The 22,491-nt window shown below is 48.3% G+C and overlaps 2 protein-coding genes across 8 annotated transcripts; both read right to left on the bottom strand.

The window, feature by feature from the left end:
• Nucleotides 1-275: 275 nt before the first annotated feature.
• Nucleotides 276-5,660, bottom strand: LOC100384533 (uncharacterized). Of its 4 annotated transcripts, XM_035962369.1 has the most exons (7): nucleotides 5,053-5,247; nucleotides 4,912-4,976; nucleotides 3,349-4,804; nucleotides 1,706-3,251; nucleotides 1,513-1,625; nucleotides 1,221-1,434; nucleotides 276-1,127 (listed from the first exon to the last, which is right to left on the bottom strand). In XM_035962369.1, the coding sequence occupies exons 3-7, from the start codon at nucleotides 3,355-3,357 to the stop codon at nucleotides 541-543; spliced, it is 2,469 nt and encodes an 822-aa protein (XP_035818262.1). In that variant the 5' UTR covers nucleotides 3,358-4,804; nucleotides 4,912-4,976; nucleotides 5,053-5,247; the 3' UTR covers nucleotides 276-540.
• A 214-nt stretch (nucleotides 5,661-5,874) lies between these two features.
• Nucleotides 5,875-21,098, bottom strand: LOC100192912 (uncharacterized). Of its 4 annotated transcripts, XM_008662358.4 has the most exons (20): nucleotides 20,858-21,079; nucleotides 20,160-20,248; nucleotides 19,863-20,037; nucleotides 19,556-19,732; nucleotides 19,144-19,430; nucleotides 18,934-19,032; nucleotides 18,734-18,850; nucleotides 18,201-18,296; nucleotides 17,690-17,802; nucleotides 10,123-11,228; nucleotides 9,787-10,012; nucleotides 8,863-9,013; nucleotides 8,516-8,653; nucleotides 8,348-8,400; nucleotides 8,061-8,258; nucleotides 7,669-7,728; nucleotides 7,182-7,585; nucleotides 6,413-6,590; nucleotides 6,256-6,346; nucleotides 5,875-6,164 (listed from the first exon to the last, which is right to left on the bottom strand). In XM_008662358.4, the coding sequence occupies exons 10-20, from the start codon at nucleotides 10,179-10,181 to the stop codon at nucleotides 6,034-6,036; spliced, it is 1,689 nt and encodes a 562-aa protein (XP_008660580.1). In that variant the 5' UTR covers nucleotides 10,182-11,228; nucleotides 17,690-17,802; nucleotides 18,201-18,296; nucleotides 18,734-18,850; nucleotides 18,934-19,032; nucleotides 19,144-19,430; nucleotides 19,556-19,732; nucleotides 19,863-20,037; nucleotides 20,160-20,248; nucleotides 20,858-21,079; the 3' UTR covers nucleotides 5,875-6,033. The 4 variants fall into 4 exon arrangements, 3 of the variants coding, with proteins under 3 accessions (XP_008660580.1, XP_020399056.1, NP_001306666.1); XM_020543467.3 differs by lacking the exons at nucleotides 5,875-6,164; nucleotides 6,256-6,346; nucleotides 6,413-6,590; ... (6 more) ...; nucleotides 9,787-10,012; nucleotides 20,858-21,079 and adding an exon at nucleotides 20,334-20,660 and having other exon boundaries at nucleotides 10,832-11,228; nucleotides 19,299-19,430; nucleotides 19,863-20,040; NM_001319737.1 differs by lacking the exons at nucleotides 5,875-6,164; nucleotides 6,256-6,346; nucleotides 6,413-6,590; ... (5 more) ...; nucleotides 8,863-9,013; nucleotides 9,787-10,012 and having other exon boundaries at nucleotides 10,868-11,228; nucleotides 19,299-19,430; nucleotides 20,858-21,044.
• Between the last annotated feature and the right edge of the window lie 1,393 nt (nucleotides 21,099-22,491).

The following is a 22,491-nucleotide window of genomic DNA, read 5'->3' as shown; positions in this document are numbered from 1 at the left end:
CCTCAGGCTAGACTCACCTTCGCCACGTCTTGTCAGCGTGTGGGTGAAGTGTGGGTGAAGGCTCTGGAGTAGGTTCTGGCGCAGGTTGGCTCATCGACTTGTGTAGGGGAGTAGGTGGATTATGTTGTCCAGTCTCCTCCCCCTGTCTCTTCACTTGGTGCTGTAGCGGGAACAACGAGAGTCATGACGCGGCCCAGTGGGTCAACGTGTTGATTGTCACCCCTAAGGCCTAGTTTGGATACTTTAGGATTAGGGTGTTTTAGAGGGATTGGAGATGGTGTAAATCCCCAATAGATTAAATACTCTCTCAATACATCTTAATCCACTCAAATCCTACTCATTACTAGAGTATCCAAACTAGGCCTAACTGACACTAGACACATAATAATATGTTGAGGGTCACGATGAAATTCACATGAGTGAACATCCCGTACCATGCTCATGCCTTTAAGAACGACTCATGCAGCCCTCCATGTCCAAATCACAGGATTTTGCCACACAAACATGTTACTTCTATTTAACGGTATGACTCTACCAAATCTACAGATGGTTACCGGCTGCGAGATTGAAGCCTGAAATCCACAGGTCGTAAACTAATTCTTCCAAAAGCTCATCTAGTGTGCAGTCCCATATTACTACAGCGACCTCTCCGCTTTCTGATCCAAGATCCATCCAACTGCCACCTTCAAGATCCATGTTAACCAGCTGGTCTAATGTGCTTGGAAATCGATAGTGAAGATGGCGTTCAACACGCTTATTGATTTCTGAGATAAGGTTTTGTCCCGCTGGAGGAGGTGCCCTTATGCTGTGTGTGAGAGAAGATAGGCATGGAGGGTTTCTAAAGTATATGTCCTGGATTTCTGTCACAGCTTCGCAAATGCAGTCAAATAAAAGCTTCGTACCATCAATTTGATTGCCTCCATGTACTTCTTCGAACAAGCAAGGGCTGATTAATTCATCTTCTAGATACCATACCTCTAAGTTCTGGTTTGCACACAATTCTGACAGCTCTAGCAATTCCTTTATGTAACATAACCTCGGATGCTTGTCCTCCCAGAAAATCCCTTGGTCTGAACCATCCCCTGTGGTGTTGTAGCGTGTCCTCAAGATATCTTTGTGCAACTCACCTGTAGACAATTGGAGCACCAAAATAAATCATTTAAGTTTGACTTGGAGTGAATTGATGAGTTTACATTCTATCATGTTTTCAGTGTCAGTACCGTCGAGGAAGAACACATCAAGAACAGATTGAGGGCTCGGCTGTTCTTGCTTTTCGTGGTTTCCATCAGGAGAAAATTGTGATATCTGTTCGATCTGTGCACTCGGTCGGGGAGTCGTGGGCTCTTGGCATTCCAGTTTTTCAAAGTCGTTCTCAGGGGAGCTTGGAAACGTCCTGACATGCCTTTGTCCTGGCTCTGCTTCTCCCACCATATCCTTTAATGCAAAAGTGCACAAAACCATCAAAATAACAGAAGCTATGAAAGTAAGACGGAACAACTAGCTGAAACATACTTGTGATGGTTTATATGTGCATTGCTTTGCTGGGGTGCCCCATGCATTGCTATTTTTTCCCATGCAATCCAGCTTGTCAATTTCTTTAGTGCGCAGAGTGTCAAGTTCTGCACCTGCAAATATTTTATCATATACATATATAAACCATGTGTTCTGTTGAACCATTTTGCTGACTATGGAAGTTTTAACTTACCTTCTTGTGTTGTTTCTTGACTTTCTTCTTTGACGCACCACCTTTCCTGAACAGCCTGCTCATGCAGTGCTTCACTAGGATCACACACAACATTCTCTGGAAATTCTCCAGACTGGCTTTCTTCTTCTAAAAGATCTTTATTTGACTTGTATATGGCACGAATGCTTGCCTCTTCAGGTGAGAGGTAAATGCAGTCTTTTGCCCTAGGGCTACTCCTAGGTGATGATGTGCTGGACTGAGGGAAGGAAAGCATCCTCACCAAGGACCTTGAGATCTCAAGTGTCGGGTGCTGCTTGGTTGTTTGTCTTTTGTCCTTGAGAATCTCTGTTAGATGTTTCCTGGCCTCGTCATAGAAGACAGATTCATCCTTGGATGACGTAATTATGCTACTGTTTTTTTCGGTTGGCCCATCATTTTTTCTTTTCTTTTGCCTACCGCTGTTTGATGATCTAAAATCCTTCATAACTGAAGATGAGAATTTCCCTTCTGAGGTCTGTTCAGCGAGCTGTCTGGTATCTTTTATTATTGTGAAAGCTGAACTGTTGAGCCAATGCTGACCTTTTTGGAGGTTATCTTCAGACACTGAGGGTATTCCTTTTGTAGCTTCACTAGTCACGATTCTGAATCTCCTTCTGACCTCCTTAATTGAAAATTTTGAGCTCTCGGTTGCACCTAGTTTTGGAGCTTGGGTTGAACTAACAGCCACAGCATGGCCGATCTCTCTCCTTGGATTTGGCTTCAGTATAACTATTTTGTTAACTGGCTGAGAACTACTGGTTCCTTGTGCAGTCTGCCTTGGTGAGGATCTTTCCTTCTTCCAGAAAAAGATATTCCTGCTCTCTTTACCATATCTCCTGGTGGCCAACTCATGCTGGTTCAGACTCTTTGGATCTTTGTTGGAGTCGGTATTATCTGCTATTTTTGTGGGCTCTAGATTGTTCCCTATCAGTCTGTTTTGGTTTCTTTGGGCGCTCTCCAAAATACGTGAATTTGACTTCTGAAAGAAAAGTTCGGTGTCTGAGCTTAGCATCTCCAGCGCATCTCTGAATTTTTTGGGCTGAGTTTTACTACTGCTACATCGATGTTTGCCACCAGCAGTATCATATTCGTCACCCCGTGAAGTTTGCTGCTCATAAGCAAATGTGCACGGAGGATTATCTAGCTCTGCAATCTTTGTTTGGATTAGGGCTTTCATCTCCGTACATAACTCCCCATTATTGTTGCAATTTCTATGGATCCGTCCTAAGAAATCTGCCAAGGCAAATTCAAGCTCATTTTCTTCTGCTTCTTTTATGCAGTTGGAAGCAGTGGGATCCAAAGATCCAGATGGAGCAGCCGTGGTGGTGATACCTCTGATGTGATTTTGGTCTCCCTTCTTCGCTTTGCTGTTTTGGGCTGAACTTTTGTCCAGGCAGGCACCATGTCCCAGGTCAGCTAATATTCTCTCAACCTCATCATTTGGAAGCTTCAGCTGTTTTAGCTTTCGTAGCTCGTCCTCCATAAGTCTTTTGACTGTTGGTTTGCTGGAACTGGGTTCCTCCATGTTCTGAGAAACATATATATAGGATATGCAAATTCTCAGAATATACGCTGTAACATGTGCACGCAGGAAAAAAAAAAAGAAAGAATGAGATAATGCATACATAGAACATAAGCTTGAAGAGCCTCCCGCGTGGGCAACTTCGGCGGGCGTAACCCTAGCCGTCGCCGCCGCCTCTCTCTCCCTTCTTCCCTCCGTCTCGCCGCTGCCGGAGGGTGCGCGCGGGCCCCGGAACGGTGACGGAGGCGCTCAGGCCCGCTGCCGGCCGGGCGCTGCTGGCTGTGCCGGCGACCGTGTTGGAGCCGGTGCCTGTGGCATTCCACCGGCATTTCGGGCACCGTATCCTAGTGGGCGCGAGCGGGTGTGAGGGCGAGGCGGCCCTACTCAGCTCTGTGGCCGACAGCGCTAGGGGCGCGTGGTTGGCGTCGGTAGGGAGTTGCTCTGTTCTCCCCTCCCGCCCACAACCGCGTCTCCTCCCTGGCCTCACCGGGGTCCGGCGGTTTTGGGGCCGTCAGCCTGGTTTTGGGCCCTCTCGCTGGATCTACGCCTTGGTGATGGTGGTTCCTGCGGAGAGGAGGGGTGGTGCCTACGTGGGCGTTGCGAGGCCACAAAGTTTGAGAGAGAGACGTCCAGTGGCCCGATGAGGTGCGTTGGCAGGGCTGCACTATGGTCGAGATGCTTGCGGCGGGGCTCTCCTCTCGTTTGGCCTGGCGATGGGCTGAGAGACTTCTTGGCCAAAAGCCATCGCAGCAATGGTGACGCTTGTGGTTGTGGATGCCACTTCCCCCGTCGGGAGTGTCGCATTCTTAACATTGTCTTCTATAGATAAAAATCCGATCTATCCCGAACAAGGGACGACGGTGACGTTCTACACGTCACTCCCTTTTTAAAGACGCCGCTGTTAAAGTTTGTCTTGGCCACAATGTCGTCTTGGATTGTTGCTTTCACTTCTCGACATCTGGTATGCGGATGGAGGTAGGGTTTTGCAACATAAAGCTGAAACTGCTGCATCAGAGGATGTGGCTCGACAACAATGATATGAGACTAAACCCTCTTATCAAGGATTGGATTGTTTCGTAGGTTGGGCAATTGCCGGGAGCGAGGCGGAGAAGCAAACTTGTTGGTGAAGAACCGGAGCTGCCTTGCGTGGAGTGTATTGAGGCTTGGCATCCTTTTGCGTCGATGTTTGGGTGTAGGAGTCGTTAAGTTCCTTTAGCCATGTGCGGCCTGTCTAGTGAAGTCAGAGCTGCTCATCCTTTACGTTGAGCTCGACAACGATGAATCTGAACGAGTTTTGTGTGGAGGGCTACCGTTGTGTGAGTTGTTTGTGCACTCTGTGTAGGTTTTAGACCCGATTTTCTTTAAAACTAGATCAATTCCGTTCTTTTTAATTGAAAGGCAGAGCTCCTGCTATTACGTTTAGAAAAAAAACTAAAATAAACAATTCCCATTTGAATGCTAATATACATGCAAAGTATGCAATCGATGGGGTACCCCTAAGCCCTTGTATATTGTTAACTAGAACCGTATCTGTGGGAGATATTGAAGTACACGCATGCCTGAAGAAGGACAACCATTCAACAGACTGTTGTATTGTTCAGCTAAACTTGTTTACTGATCTGGAGATTGAAGAACACACTGGCCATCGTGTATGAAGAGAACTTACATAATCGCCGTATTCATCTATTTCGTCCAAGTCCTTGGAATTCTTTCTTGAGTGGCCCCTTCGTCCTGCAACCATTCTGGGGTGCATAAGTACAAACTCAAGATTATTTGTTGAGCAATAGTACTTGAGAGAAACACTTACCAGAAAAGGCACTGAAACTGTGCCTTCTACTCCCTGGCTGCTTCCTGTCCAACAGGAGCTTATTGGCGTCATGGCGGGAATAGAACATGCGGATGAGGCCTGCCATGCAGCCTATGCTGCCGTCCTGGTGGCGTCGAATAAGGCGCTTCTGGCTTCTCTTCCCCATTTTCTTGCGATTTCTGAAGGAAGAAGAAGAGGAAAGGACGGAGGGTGCCCCCTCAAGAAGAAGGGAGAAAGAATGGGCCGGGAGGTCGGAGGAGGAGGATCGGAGCACATGCCATGCACAAGCAAAACGCACGCTACGCTACCTTAGCTTTTTTCCCCACCTGCACTGCACACTGCAGAGCGAAAAGGCGAGAGGGGGCAGGCAGAGATCCATCCAGCCATCCAGCCAGCCAGCCAGCCTTTTTGGCAGTAGTAATTTTGCCTCCGGCCTGCGCTATCCACATACGTCTCTCTCTCTCTCTTGCCTCAGCTGGACTCTTGTGTTGGCTGGGCTGGCAGCAACACCCCCAACACTCCACGGGCACGGCACTGCGCTACACCATGGAGAGTAAATAATATTCCTTTTTCCTTGTGCAAAGGAAAGGATTCATATGTCGCGCATCTGTGTAACCTCGGATTGGTTACCAACTCCCAGCTGCTACTCAGCTAATTAAAACACCACCGTTGTTATTATTCAGCTAAACAAAACACCACGATTGCGATGGATCATGAGTACCGTACGTGCGGTGTCAGGCAAATGCAGTGCAGGCCCACTTTTTCCCACTAATTTTTTGCCAGCCCAGCAGATTGCCAGATCCACCACCACCCACAATCACCTTACCCCTATTATAGATGATATAATAATCAACCAATCCATCCATGCTGCTCGATTCATTCCATCGCAACAACAAAACCACACAACTAACTATCCCTTTTTCTCGATTAGGAACTGCATCCATCCATCCATGATATATTGATATGAGAAGTAGCTAGCTACTAGTACCCAAGCTCAGGCGGCATGCAGGCCACAATGGCCTGCATTTCTCTTCTCCTCCGCTTCCTGGCCCTCCTCAGGATCTCCTGGCTCTCCTCCGCGCCCACCTTCACCAGGTCGCACTCACCTGCACCTGCTTGCACAAATAAAAGCCCACGCCCTTTGCTGTTCACCTCAAAGGCCACAATTCTGAAATGCTCGCTCCCTAGTGGCGTTTTACCTACCTGACCCCAGGGGCGCCGGCCTCAGGATCACGCAGGAAGCAAGGGCCTCGCTGCCGCCATCGTCGGAGTCGTCGTCGATGAATATCACCACCTGCATGCAATGCATCACCATCACGGTCATGGACACACAGAGCCATACGTCAAAAGCCCTTTTTACCTTCTCAGTTGCCGCTGCCCGGCCGACGACGACCTTTGTATTCGTCGCCGCCTCTTCCTGTTTAGGTGTCACCCTGGATCTACAACCAGTTAGCTTTTGGGGAACCGCTCTCAGCTTTCCCTCCTCTACCTTCGGCCTCGGGCCTGCTGCAGGGCACACCAAAGGTACGGGATGCCGCCTGTCATCAGTAGGCAAGCCTAGTCACAACACGATATAATCACCATTCAAAATGCAGCTACCAGTATAATGTAATGTAATGCTAGCATATATACTCGTAAAGTGTCACTCGTGTAAGGAATGCAACTGACAGGAAACAACTTAACCTTACATGATGAAAATAAGTGCAAATGAAAAAAAAAACAGCTACTGGAGTACAATGAAACTAACGTTCATAATTCCATATATGGGATCCAACAAAACTGACACAAAACAAACTCAAGGTTAATACAACGAAACTAACATTCCACTGCAAATGGCCTTTGAATATGCTGCCATTTCAACACTTGAACTGCTGTCACTAACCAGACGTAATGAGAAACGAAGCAGCCTTTTTAAATGAACATGCATCCAACGATCAAAATTTAATCAGGTTTCAGGTTGGCACATAACAATATCAACACACTTTTTTTAGGATATCAAGATTAGAGGCAGCCACTTTGCGTTTTGATTAACAAGCATTAAGAGAAGTCCTAGTTCAATGCTCCATACCACAAGAACAAAACATTATCTAATAACTGGAGCTTGTACGAAACTGAGTTGAGAATATTACACTTCCGGCGCGTGTATTTTGTTTGTATGGGGCCATCCATCTGCTACAGGTATTTGGTTCATCTGGGGCCTTCCTCCTTCTGCTGTTTTCTGCCTCATCATGGGTCTTCCCTTTGGCACTGCTATTTGGTTCGTCAGAGGTTTCCCATTTGCTGCTGGTACTTGGCTCATCAGGGATCTTCCATTTGCTACTGATGTTTGGTTCGTCAGAGGTTTCCCATTTGCTGCTGGTGTTTGGCTCACCAGGTGCCTTCCTTTTGCTACTGGTCTTTGGTTCGCCATGGTTGCTACCGGTGTTTGGCTCACCCGGGTTACCTCTGGTGTTTGGTTCACCTGGGGCCTTTCATTTCTATCGACTGGCAGTTGGTTCATCAGGGGCCTTCCATTGGTTGTGCAGCTCTGGTCCTTCAATCAAGATGAAAAACATAGAAACTAAGAGATGAGATACCGATGGAACTTTGACTTGCTAAGTATAGAATGATACGTACTGTTGGCATTTGGATTGCATCAATCTTATTGTTGAGAGATCTAACAGCTCTAACAATCTCCTGCACAAAGAGGCAATGATCAGCTAATGTCCAAACAGTGGCTCTGCATTGTCTTTTCCAGCAACCCAAGTAACATGGTTGCAGAATGCAAAACGGAATGCAAGATTGACCATATAATTTGAGCCACCTCCAAATTTGAGCTAGGTTGTATGTTTATGTGAAACTAAACTGACATCTACTGAGATAACAGGGAAACTCAAAAACTAGCAAGTTGGTAAGATGATTATTAGTGCGCACATGCCAACCATCAGAAGAACCCAAAAGACAAATGGAATTAATGGATTCATTTCAAAATTAGAGGTGAGTCATAGCATAAGAAACTCAAGGTCTACCTCCATGTCTTTTCTAAAAATTCGGAAGGTGTCACTCTGCTGTTGCTTCAAATTTGTTTCTATTTGTTTTGGCAAGATTGAAAGGGTTGAGGATATCTCATCCAGTTTGTTGGAGTAGGAGTTCAGAACAGTCAGCTGATCGGAGATGCTTTTGGTGTTGCTCTCAACAAGAGCTTTGAGATCATCTTGTCCCTTAAGCTGCAACGGCACAAATAAATTAGTCAAACTCCGTGTCTGTCAAAACAGAACGCAGGAGGATCAAGGACAGAAGCATCGTTTATGCTTACATTTTTCTGCAGCAAAGCGTCTAGGAGAACAATCTTTTGCTGTATGCTTCCAGCTAAGCATGACAAATGCATGCTTTCAGTGACGCGCCAGGACATAATTATAGTGCAAAAACTCATAAACAAAGTGTAACTTCTGCATTATAAATTCAGGTACCAATTAGGACTTACAATCTAGTGTGGCTTCCTTCATGGCTCTGTTTAGCTGCATAACGTCGGTTTGCACTGAATCAAGCACCATCCCTACCTTATGCACTGAACTTGCCATATGCTGAAATTTGCGCTCAACATCCTCAGTAGGACCCACACCTGTTAAGGCACACAAATCAAAATAGAGCTACAATGAAACTATGGGTCTCAATGAATAGTCTGGACACACAGTGAACGAGATAAGAATAATGGACCTAATTAGAACACAATCATCTTCAGGCCCAGTTTTTTTCTTCTGAAATACTACTATGCTCGTATGAATAAACTGAAAATTCTACCAAATGCAGCATGGGATCTGGAGGGTTTACTTCTACCGTCAGGAAGAGAAGGGTTCCATCGATGGACAGGGTTGCTTGATGTTTTTGCCAGTTGCAGCTGAGATTCTTCTCGCACACAAGAAGCCGAGCTGACAGGCAACGATGTCATCTTCTTTGATAAGTCGTCATGGAACCCGAATCTCTGACCACCAAGCAAAAGAAAATGGAGGTCATAATTGTGCAATAAACCACAATCATACATCTTTGGAAACTAGCGAAGCACAGGTGCTCTAAGTGAAACGTAAGCAGAAAGGGCATTGTCACATTGGTCACTGATCATGAATAAAGCATAAGTGACTGCTGAGGGACAGAGAATATCGTAACCAAATTGCGTACTGCTGGACTCACATAATGGAACCATAATTTCAAACAGATTCACAATTTCAAACAGTCTCACAGTCATGGTGGGAATATGGGATCTACTCCCTAATAGCTTCAGTACATGCTATATCAAAGAGATGTCATACGAGTACCAGAGCAAACAATTTTACTAATCGGAATTGATTAGGCAGCTAAACCGTTGGAAATTGGCGAATGTATGCACTGCCGTTATGCATCCTACAAATTTTTGAACCAAAGGCTGCCCAGCTAGTATGCCTGAAAGGTCCTCAGGTAGAACATAGTTTTATGAATTTCTCGATTAAATGTAGCAGGGCACTAATTTGAAGTTTTCCTTACAAGTATCGATCAAGCACAACTGAAATCACCTGATGAGGCAAGTAATCCAAAACGACCAACCTGCTGCAGCTAGCACGATAATCACAGAATTCCCCCAGCCACTAACCGCCCCTTGGCGAACTCATTGATGAAGCAAAACCACCGCCAATCACACATGAGAGCACAACGGCTCACATCCCCGATCACTATGAGCACACATGAACAGCGACGAGAGGTAAGAACGGGCGCAGACGGGACCTGATCGCGAGCGGGCGAGGCGAGGTGGAGGGTGAGGAGATTCTCGTCGAGGGAGGCCTGCGAGAGCTGCGACTGCGAGTGCAGGAGCGACGACGCGCCGCCGCTCCCCACAACGCCCTGCGAGAAGGAGTGCTGCGACATCGGCTGCGACCTCTGCTGCGACCCCGCCGCCACGGGCGCGGCGGAGGAACCCGCCCCTCCTGCGCCGCCGCTCCCACCGGTCCTACTGAAAGCATCAGTAACGAAAGACGAAGCGACCACGTGTCAGACTCAGAACTCAGAACAACGGGAGCCGCCGCGGCGAGAGGGGGCGGAACTCGAGGGCGGGAATTTCACCGGGGAGGGAGGACGGAGATGGAGCCGAGGTCGCATGCCTTGTTGATCTTAAGCTTCATGGCCTGCTCCGGTAGTGATCGCTGGTGAGGTGAGCCAGGAGCAGAGCAACGTAATGACAAAATGAGGGCGCTGCGCTGCGAATTTGAATTCTCTCCTCTGGCTCTGAGTGACTGCTGGAGCCTGGAACTGGGAGAGACTTTCCCTGGGTACCAATTACCATACCACCCACTGTGCCAGCCTGCGTGTACAGGGTACGACGCACTTGCCTTTCCCTGGGTACCATACCACCCACTGTGCCAGTGACACTGACACCTGGACCGATTTGTTTCTCTGTTTAAATCATCACGTGAATTGTCTCCTGAATGAGCGGGCTGATAGCTCAGAGTCTCTCACACACACAGGGAGCTTGTTCGATTAGAAGTGGAAAAAAAAATAAACGGGCTCACAACTCCCACACACGAGACTTTGTTGTTCGGTTAGAAGTGGACTGAAAAGGATTGGATGCAACCCAACAAGAACCTAGTGACGTTTGGTGAAAGATCAACCAACCGAAGCAAGTTTTTATCCCTGCATTTTTCATCCGGAGAGGCAAAAGTAGGAACGGAATCAAATAAATTGTATGCTTCGGCAAATTATAGAACAGCATCAACATATCGACTGGATCTGTACAAAGCAAAAACTCTGTGCCATACGCCGAGCAGAGACAAGATTATTGCTGCTGCAGCAAATAAACAGTTTCAGATATCAAGCAACAGCAGCATGAATTTTTTTTTGGGTCCATTCTTACAGTACATGGCAAGGTGCAAACCACATTTTATTTTATCGTTACAGATTTGAAACAAAAGATCAGTAAGATCACTTTCGTCTTAGTCTCAAGGGAAACAGGTACAGTCAAATATGCTCAAGATGGATCTGCCAAAAAAAACCCTATCGCACCCAGTAGCTGTAATAATCTGGGATCTGCCAAGGCAATATCTGTGATCCGCTACTGATTAAGTTGCATGGTCCAACCCATCCAGTCCTCCACATTGCCCATCTGGAGGCTTGTAAGTGACTTGTATAGTTGCTGAGACACGACACCGACTCCTTGGTTGCCATATTCCACCCTGCAAACCAAAGCCATATGATGTCAGATTCCAACATAGCTGCACATTACTCTGACTTTCCACTTTCTGCAAATCAACAATGCGAGAAGCACGGTTGTGGTTCTGTAATTTCACTAGCAGTTCCTCCTAGCCTTTGGTTCCGGTGTATGGTGGAACAGAACCGCTCCGCTTTCAATTTATTGTTGTTTAGATTGATTCCATATAGATAGGAATGGTTCTAAAAATGAAAATTTATGGTCAAATGTTGAACCATTTGGCTCCTCAAAATCCCCCGGACGGAGCCGCTCTCGGGAACGGAGCCATTCTATTTCAACCGGCTCTGGAACCAAACACTACCTTAATGAAATACGTGCTGAGGCAGGTTCATGAAAAATAAAATTCTTTCATAGTGGTGAAATTGGTCGCTGTTACATAGAGCAACAGTCATCAGTCTCACTGCCTTTTGCTTTTGATAAAACACCAGAAAAGACTTCCGTCCAAATGGCTGGGGCATAGCATACAATGCTACATTCAAGGATGGCAAGAAAGAAGTTTGGTTTGAGGATGAGGTGGTCACCTTCATCTTCTCATTCCTCACTGTTATAACCTCGTTAGGGTTTTGGGTCAGTCTTCATGTAATTACCTGAATACTCCTAGTGTAATGGGCATGATCCAACTACTCATACTATATTAATTCACTCCCAACCTGGTTAGGGTTAAGGTTTCACACTCCAACATGGAATCAGAGCCAGTTTAGTTTTCCTTCTTCCTCCCACCACGCCGCTGCCAGCCCTCTGCCAGGCCCGTTCAACCGGACATTCCCTCCTCTCCTCTCCCATGTCCGACCCATCCTAGGCGGCGGTGGCCGCCTACCCTCCCTCCACCACGAACGACAGCCACATCCCCAACGCTCGTGCTCCTGTTGGCTTCAGACTCGTCGTCGGTGCAACGCTTGGTGCGGCCGGCCTCACCAGCACCACCGCCTCCCGTCTAGCCAGCGTAGCGGCCTCCTCTCCAACCTGTGCCGCTGTCGCGGCCCTTCCTTTGACCCGCGCTACTGCCAAAGGCCCCACCCCACGTGGCCGCTGGTCCCCAATCTGCCACAACCGTTTTCCCAACCATCGGCCCATGCGCAGCTCGCCGGCCCCAACCCTCCTCTTTCCCAGGCATGGCCCCTCCTCCCCATGGCCCCCTACGACTGTAAGTAGAGGGACTCTAACTCTCATCCAGAGGATGACACTACGAGCTGGGGAAATTTTTGTTTATTTCTCACACACTACTCAAATGTCATACCCATCTAAGGGTTGGAGACACATATTTATAGCCCTAGAGGCTGCACTACCACACCTTCTCACACACGCTACACAACAGGATTGTCCTCTAGATGCTAAAGAGACTACAGAGGACAGTCAAAAGCGACTGTTGTCCTCTAGATGCTAAAGAGACTACAGAGGACAGTCAAGAAAGCGACTGTTGTCCTCTAGATGCTCAAGACTTATTCCATCAACGACGACCACCCCACGCCAACTAGACTCGCAGCAGCCACCAGCATGGGCCGCCATGTCGCTGCCGCTGGCTACATCCCCCTTTAGTCCACTCTCCCCGTGGGCGCACACGCCCTCTCCGCTGTTGGCTGCGATCTACTTCCCAGCACCCTCGCCACTGCTGCTGCGGTCCACTTCGACGCATTTGTGGTCATTGGTCCCCTTCCCGTCGCGCAGGGCCACACCCCGCAGCACGCCAGAGCTGGCCTCCTTCCCAACATGATTGTTGCGCTCACCGGCGACCTCTCCCTCGCCCGCAGCATCCCCAGCGACGCCGCCTGGCTCGCAACCACGGTCGGCCTCCTTCCCACCTTGCCGGCTCTCTACCTCAGCTCACGCATGGCCCCAGCTCTCTATAGTGCCCTCCTACCATCGAGGCCTTGCATTTGCCCTGGCCGCTGGTGCCACCTCTTTCCCGGCTTCGCCCAGTTTCGCCGGCAAGGTGGCGAAGGCATGGTGTGCGAGGAGAGAGTCACACGCCTGGGCCGCTTGTTTTCCCCAGTGCTGTGATTACCTACCTAATGATCGAGACCTTGTTGTCTCCCTCCCCTGGCTCTCTCCTCGCACACCATGCCTTCGCCACCCCCTCCCTCCCACCGATTGGGTGGTCGACTCCGGAGCCTCTTTCCACACCACTCCTACTACCAGCTCGTTATCTCACTCCCATCCTTCCTTTATCGTTGTGGGGAACGGTTCCACCCTCCCCGGTCACCTCAGTATGTGCATCAATTCTTCCGAGACCATTCTACCTTAACGACGTCATTGTTGCTCCCCATCTGACTCATCCCCTTCTCTTAGTTCGTCGCTTTACTAGTGACAACCACTGTTCTATGGACTTCGATCCCTAGGGGCTCACCATATGACACCTTATGACCTTACCACTCGTGTCATGCTCGCTCGTTGTGACAGCTCTAGTCCCCTCTACTCTATTCACTTGCCACCCACTTCCCCCATCAACGTATCCTCCCCCCATGCTCTTGCTACTACCACCACCTCCACCATTTGGCATCGTCGTCTCGATCACCTGGACCTGACGTGATGTTCCAGCTCTCCAGTCGCTCTGATATCTCTTGTAGTCAGGACTCCTCTGAGCACCTCTGTCATGCTTGCCAGCTCGGCTGTCGTTCTAGTCTTCCTTTTTCCACTTCCATGTCAAGGGCTGCTCAGGCCTTTGATCTTGTCCATTGTGATCTTTGGACTTCTCGTGTCTTCAGCCTTTCTGGTTACAAATACTACCTAGTCATTCTGGATGACTACTCTCACTTTCTTTAGACCTTTCCTTTGCGCCTCAAGTCTGATACCTTTTCCACCCTTGCCCACTTCTTCGCTTGAGTCTCCACCTAGTTCCGCGCTCAGTTCGTGCACTCCAGTGTCATAACGGCCGCAAGTTCGACAAGTACGCCTCTCGCTCCTTTCTGTCCCACGGCGTTCAGTTGTGACTCTCGTGCCCCTACACTTCCCCTTAGAACGGTCGGGCAGAAAGGATTATCCGTACCACCACCAACATGATCGGTTGTCTCCTTTTTCAGGCGTCTCTTCCTGTCAGCTATTGGGCAGAGATCCTGAACACTGGTACCCATCTCCTCAACCACCTTCCCTCCAAGGCGGCGAGTTACCCCACCCCCACTTTGCCTTGTATGGCACAACCCCCTCATATGCCCACCTTCGAGTCTTTGGTTGTGCCCGCTATCCCAACACTAGGGCTGGAAACGAGCCGAGCTCGACTCGGTGCAGCTCGGTAGCTGATCGAGCTTGGCTCGGCTCGCCCATTGCACGAGCTCAAGGATGAGGCTCAGCTCGACTCGACTCGAAATTGGCTCACGAGCCGCACTCTGATAAATATTATTGAATTATAAAATAATTAAAAATACATAAATGTGGAATATACAATCATCATTCAATATTATGAGTAATCTAAATTGTGAAATGTCATAAATTCATGATCAAAAGCTAAGAAACGACCCTATTATTCATAGAATTATCCTATATCCATTGCTATTTTGTAGATTAATTAGTTTGGCACAGATCGCGAGCTTGATTGGCTTGGCTCGGCTCGCTCCTTCGACGAGCTCAAAAACAGGCTCGGCTCGCCCGAGGCTCGCTGGTCGAGCCAAGCCACTCCGAGCTCGAGCCGACTCGCGAGCCTCGAGCTTTTTTCCAGCCCTACCCAACACCTCTGCCACTGCTCCTCACAAGCTCTCCCCTCGCTCCACTCGCCGATTTTCCTCGGTTACACCCTTGACCACAAGGGGTATTGATGCCTTGACCTCCTAACCCACCACGTCATCATCTCTCAGCATGCCCCATCTACTCCGCCTGGCGCCTGTGCCATGAGTGGCCCCGCCGCTTTTGTTTGTGCCATGTGCGGCCCCTTCACTGACGTCCCATTCGGCACGCTTCGCAGACCCCGCCCGCGTCTACCACTATCGCGGGCAGACCGACCTAATGGTCCCTCCTGCCTCGCTGGCTCATCCCTGCACCGAGCCACCGATGTAACGCCCGGTAGCCATCCACCATGACCCCGGCCACATTGACCCGAAGGTGACTCGCCGCGCGGCCGGAGTTATCCGCCCCGTTGACCGGCTGGTCCAAATCGTCACCGCTCCACTGGATGCCTCTCTGGTTCCCTCCTCTGTCAGCGCTGCCCTCGCCGATCCCCACAGACGTCGCGCTATGGAGGAGTACGCGACCTGGCTGGCCAACCACACTTGGGACCTGGTGCCACATTCACCAGGCACCAAGGTGGTTACCGTCAAGTGGCTTTTCTGCCACAAGCTCACCTCGGATGACTGGCTAGACCGCTACAAGACTCATTGCGTCCTTCGGGGCTTCACCAGTGCCCCGGAGTGGACTACGACGAGACTTTCAGCCCCATCGTCAAGTTCGCCGCCGTTCGGGTCGTGCCCTCACCATCTCCCAAAACTAGCCGGTCCACCAGCTCGACGTCAAGAACGCCTTCCTCCACGGCACTCTGACAGAGACGGTCTACTGTAGCTAGCCCACCAGCTTTGTCGACTCTGCTCGCCCGGACCTGGTCTGCCGGCTGAACCGCTCCCTGTACGACCACAAGCAGGCGTCACGGGCCTGGTACAGTCGCTTCGTCTCCTACTTGGCCTCCCTCGGCTTCGTCGAGGCCAAGTCAGACACGTCCCGGTTCATCTATCGACGCGGCGACAACACCGTCTACCTCCTGCTCTACATCGACGAAATTGTACTCATGAAGTTCAGTGCTGATCTTCTCCAGCGCACGATCGCCGCTCTTCAACGCAAGTTCGCGATGAAGGACCTAGGGCCTCTCCACCACTTCCTCCGGATCACCGCTGAGCGGAGGCTCATGGTTTCTTCCTCCACCAGTGCTAGTACGCTCTTGACATCCTGGAGCGGGCGGGCATGTCCGACTGCAAGCCTTGATCCATGCTTGTCAACACTCAGCCGAAGCTTTCTAAGGACGATGAGCCTTCGGTCGCCGACGCGGCGGTCTACCGGAGCCTCACCGGCGCTCTCCAGTACCTGACCTTCTCCCGCCCCGACATCGCCTACGTCATTCAGCATGTGTGCCTTTACATGCACACCCCACGGGAGCCCCACTTCACCACTCTCAAGTGGATCCTTCGCTACCTTCGCGGCTCCATCGACTACAACCTTCTTCGTCTACCCTCCCTGACGTCGGAGCTTGTGGTCTACACCAACGCTGACTGGGTTGGCTGCCCCAACACACGCTGGTCCACTTCCGGTTACGCCGTGTTTCTGGTCGCCAACCTCGTCTCCTAGGCCGTGAACCGTCGTCTCTTGCTCCAGCACTGAGACCGAGTACCACGCTGTGACCAACGGTGTGGCCGAGGTATCCTGGCTCCACCAGCTTCTCCAAGAGCTCCACAACCCCTCTAGCGCGTCGCTCTCGTCTACTGCGACAACGTCAGCACGGTCTACCCCTCCACCAATCACGTGCAGCATCAGCGCACAAAGCACGTGGAGATCGACCTTCACTTCGTCTGCGATCATGTCGCCGCCGGTGATGTTCGCGTTCTCAGCGTCCCGACCACGTCGCAGTTCGCTGACATCATCACCAAGGGGTTGTCGTCGAGTGTATTCACCAAGTTCCGATCCAGTCTCAACATCTGAACGGGATAGAGTTGAGACTACGAGGGGTGTTAGAACCTCGTTAGAGTTTTGGGTCAGTCCTCATGTAATTACTTGCATACCCCCAGTGTAATGGGCTTGGTCCAACTATTCAGGCTATATTAATTCACTCCCAACCCTGGTTAGGGTTAGGGTTTCACACTCCAATACCCACTCTTTTTTCATTTGTTTGGTTTGTGGAATGAAATGGGTTGATCCATCACCACCCTATTACTCACAAGCTAATTATTAGTATATGCATGAGGAATATATTGATTCCACCAAAATTCGAGGGATGAACTCATGTTGCACCACATCTAAGATCTAACAATGGGGTGGTCCTCAAACCAAACACACCCTTATATCATGAGATGTCATGACATGTAAAATCAAGGTACCACATCCATATACCAGCATTTCCAAGAAAGAGAAAGGGACAGCATACATAAGAAATGATTACACAACTAATCCATGGTTTTTCAGGCATTGTGGCACTGGGGTACGCTTGGAAGCATAGGGATGATATGAAATAACTAAAACCTTGTGGCGTCCTGTGGCACCTTGGGTATGCCTCAACACCTAGGCAATGACTCAGAAACTATGAAGTAATCACAGTATTGTAAAATGATCATAACTAGTGCAGTAAAATATTTGAGTATTTCCAAGATCGATTTGTTCATCATGCTGAACTCTTGTTGCTATTGCAAGAAAAAGGAATGTCTTATTTGTGAAAAAATGTTTTCACAAAAAAACAAACGTCTATTTTATCACACATCCATAATAGAAAATAAACTTGCAAGGCAAGAGAGAAAGTGTCACCTTTTCCCCATATATGTAACACTCCCCACAGGTGACACCACAACAGCAGTCCCCGTGCAGAAAACTTCATCAGCGTTAATCAACTCATCTACACACACCAGACGCTCCTCAACCTTACAAGAAGCCAATGCATTGGTTAAGACTTAAGACTGCATTATATTGGAGGCAGCATATGATGAGTTGAGCACTCGAGCCTAGTTTGCATATCCTTCTATCTATGCTAACAAGTTACAGGTTAATGTGTTAAAACTGTATGTATGCGTTCGAGAGAAAAAACTGTATGTATGGCCACTTGCAGCTAAAATGCGCTGATTTCACATATCCTTCTACCTAAGCTAACAAGTTACAGGCAAAAAGTATTTGTTGTGCTAAAACTTAGGGAAAACTATATGTATGGCCAATTAACTTGCAAGTAATATGAATTGATCCAGCAGTCGCTTCTTCACCCATTTCTTTAGCAGTCATTTCTTCACCCATTTCTTTAAATCCATGGGATGGACAAGTAAAATACCTTGAAACCTTTGCTCTGAGCAACTTCAATGATACTTTTCCTCGTTATACCAGGAAGTATTGTTCCTTTAATGGCAGGCGTAGAAATAACATTGTCCTGGTGCAAAAAGACAAGAAAACAAGCCCATCATGGCATTGTCCCATGAAATGGTATGTTAATCAACCAAAGGATATTGCATAGGTTAGAGAAAAGTTTGTGGATAAATAGAATGCTGATAAAATGGTATGTTATCACTACTGCATCCCTTGGACACTAAGGTGTTGTTTGATTCACGAAATGTAGCGTAAAGCCGTAAATGGCAACGGTAACGATTCACACTCGAGTACCAGCGGTAATATGTTTGAATATGCCGGTATCAATTTCTAGTGTGGTATTTGATTACAGTTAGACTTAAAAAACATGGTTTAACGTTATCAGTTACCTATCATGTTACAAATATGTGAACCAAACAGCACCTAAAGTCTACTCTTAACTGCAGCTATGAAGGAGATATACCGCCAAAATAGCAAAGACATCAAAGTGAAGGATCATACTTTCACAACAAAAATATTGCAGGAAGAGACTTCTTCGAGATATTTGTCATGAACAGCATCCAAATAAAGGACATCAGAATATCCTTTCCCCTTTGCAATCTTTTGTGCTTTCAGTACCTATAAGGTGATGAATGTGTGCAATTAAGTAGCCAAACTGGGGCTTTTATAGAATTTCCATAACTGCTAATTCATAGAGTTACCGAGGCATAGTTTCCAATGGTTTTCACACCTCCAGTTCCACCAGGGCTGGCACGGTGAAATTTATCCTCAACGATCAAATTAATAGGAGATAAACCTTCCTGTAGAATAAAATGAACAAAGGCAAAGTGGCAAACAACATATATACCGGCATTGTTGAAACAAACTATTTTAGATGCGTGTAAGGACGAGTTCATATTATACACTATTACCATTAAGCTATCCTGTATCACTGTCCACTGAGCAGGAAAGAACACAGGTTGTAACGATTTGCTCTAAGCCCAGTACTCCAGTTTACATTTTGGATGAGTGACTAGTGCCTACAAATTTTGGTGGAATTTGAAGTAAAAGGAAACGCAATACGGACCTTGAAATAATTCCCAACAGGGGATACAAAAATGATAAAGCTATACTCAGGAGCAGGCGCAAGACCAAGAACTGCACCGCTTCCTATTAGGAGTGGCCTGATATATAGGGAACCTTTACCAGTAGGAGGCACCTAGAAAGATGATATGTTTCGTTTCAAGAAAAAAATATGTTAGCAAGGGGATAATGGTTCACTAACTAAAGTATTACTAAATATGTAGCCTAATACTATCACATTTGAAAACATGAATTACTAACCCATCTTTTATTTGCCAAAACAGTTTGTTTAACAGCATCAACGAATTGCTCAACAGTTGGAGCAGGCATACACATCCTCTCTGCACCGCTTAGCATCCTTATAGCATTCTCCTCTGGACGAAATAGAAGGATGGACCCATCAGTTTTCCTATATGCTTTTAGGCCTTCAAACAATCCCTGCATACCAGAACAACATAGACTAAGCATATTCAGTACCAGTAGGCCTGATACCTAACTGCCAGGTTATAGTTGTTCCAATCCTGTAGAGATATAGATGTGAAACAGGGTGGGAAGTTTTCCTACTAACCTGCCCATAATTTAAGACTCCAGCTGAAGGACTCAGTGCTATAGGACCAAATGGTAGGACTTCACCTTTGGAAAAGATTCCATCAGTTCCACATTTTGCAACATACATAAAGTCAGTCTCGATGAGGCCAAAGCCAAGGTTTTCCCAGTCCAAATCAGTGACATCTGATGTTTCCCTGCTAAAGTTAAACCATCAGAACGAGGATGAAAGTCATGAGGGCATTGCTCAGTATGGATTTAACTGAAGCTGAACCACAGCCATATGTATCAAAACGGTTTTGGTTTCATAATTACATACATGTAACTTGTTGTCATAGAAGCGTGGCATTTTCCCGTGCTAGGAACCTTGTGACAGAGACTTGGCATAGGATAAATGTGGTTCTGGATCTGCAGAACGAGAAAAAGATGACACCATCTTTTGTTAGATCACGAGGCTGGTGAAAGTGAAAGCGGTGGGGGTAATTGAAGTTACCTTGATTATTTGGCATCTTTACGAGGAAAAAACAAAGGCAAGCTAGATAAGTCCATTTCAAGCAACGTTGGATTGATTACACTTCTCAGGTGGTCAGGCCAGGGAGTGAGAGGAATGATGGGGTTATTCAACCTCTCTTTTTTCCTATTCTATTAGTATTAAAAACAAAAGGAGTATCCAAAGTGCCATCGTGGACCGTGTTCATTCAGCCCCTAATCCGTTTCAAGGGTGACAAGAGCAATATGTGAACAACAATTAATAAAATTCTAAAAAAGACCAAAGGTCCAAAGCCTTCCTGTTCTGAAGCTACACACCGAAACTCGATCTCTTTCTCTCGACACCTTTACCTTTACGCACGGCTAGAAGCCCCATGATCTCCAATTATTCGAATCTATTTTAGCAGGTGCAGATGCCCTCACTAGCCTCGCTACCTACCCCCATTCCAAATCCACTACACTCCGAGGCCCAAACCAAACTCACGCAACCAAAAAGGAACGTCATGATGAACAGGGGGAGCAAGGAACCTTGAGCCACGGCGAGAGCGAGTGCCGCGACAGGCAGCCGGAAAGCGGCTGAGCGGCTGAACGGGCGACGCGGGATGCGAGGCCGGGCTCCATTCCCTCTTCTAGCGCTTGCTGTGGCGAGTGAAGGGATCCGCGGCCCGCGCGGAGGCAGGAGAGCGAGCGGGGAGGTGGAGGAGCGAAGGCGGCGGTCAATGCTGTGCAGGCAGAGTTGCCGTCTTTAATTTTGGTGCTGTTTCGTAAACTGCATATTTGTGAAAAACAAATTCACTTTAGAAAAAGGTTGGTTAACACGACCACCAAATCCACCATCGCCAAATCCAGATTCTGTACTAACTATTAAGACGTTAGTGTAGACTGCCCCCGCCTAACAACCGCCCGCCCGATCAATCCGCCCGCCGCGAACCGTACGCCGCGAAGCGCCCCGCCCGCCCCCGCCCACCCCCGCACGCGTGCCGCGATACGCCGAGACCCTCCACGAAACCCGCCCGCCGCGAACCCCTCCCACAACCCGCAACGCGCAGCAGGCCGGCGAAACCCGCCCGCTGCGAACCTCCCGCCGCGAATCCCCTCCCGCAACCCGCAACGCGCAGCAGAACAAGCGCAGCAGGCCGTCCCCGCCAACAAGCGCAGCAGGCCGTCCCCGCCCTCCTCCGCGGCGTCGTCTCGCCGGACCTTCTTCTTTGTCGCGCGATCTCACCACCGTGTTCCGCGCCCTACCGCCCAAGAAGCGGATCCGCGCGGGGTGACCCTGGCGCGCAGGACGAGACGTCGTGGATCTGGTGTCCGGTCCGCCATTGGCCGTGGCGACGCCGTCAGTCAGTAAGTGCGCGGTCATGGCATGGTACAGAGCTCGTACAAATAAGTTATGTTTTTTGGGGGGTGTAGAATTGGGAAAGAGGTTGTTGTTTATGAGGGAGGATAAATGGGGAATTGAAAGCTTGTAAAGAGAATTCCTACAGATTTGTTCGTTGTATTTGTTAGACTATACTTGCTGACAGTTCAAGAAAAAATGATGAGCTTTCACCTGAAGAACACAAAAAAAGGATCGTGGGTTCAGCTGAGTTGTTGCTCTGTACGTGTGTAGTTGTGTGTTGCTTCTATCATGGCCTTGGTTCGTGTGTCAACTGCAGCACAGAAGTTGGTCGGCAGCAGAACAAACAGAACAGCGCAAGGAGTGTCTGAAGAGGCAAGCATGAGGATCTGCCATTCAGTCAGTAGTTGCTTCATGATCGGTGGGGTTGGACGGATGGATTTAACCCGAGGCCTAGGCTACTAACTGAATGGTTCATTGGCTTTCTCCCTGGTCAAGTGGAGAGGAGGAAGGCAGGGGACGAAGCGTCGAGGACTTATTCCTTCCTTCCTTTCTTCCTTCCCTTGCTTCTTTCAGATGGGTTATTGCATCTCTGCCTCCTTCCAGTTTTTATGCCATTTGTTTGTTAGTACGATAATCTGATTGATGAAATCTGGTTGGTCAGAGCAATGTTGTTTGAGGATTCTGTGGTGCCAATTAAACTACTGAAAGAAACATTTTTATCAGATTTCAGCTCTTAGCTTAGACATGTATGTATCCCATTTTAAATCCACTGTCTGAAGAAGAGAAGAACAAGCTATGCACCTAAAAAATACTTTTACTG

The sequence above is a fragment of the Zea mays genome, chromosome 9, assembly GCF_902167145.1.
Source record: "Zea mays cultivar B73 chromosome 9, Zm-B73-REFERENCE-NAM-5.0, whole genome shotgun sequence".
NCBI lineage: Eukaryota > Viridiplantae > Streptophyta > Magnoliopsida > Poales > Poaceae > Zea > Zea mays.
This window is presented reverse-complemented; position numbering and strand designations above follow the sequence as displayed.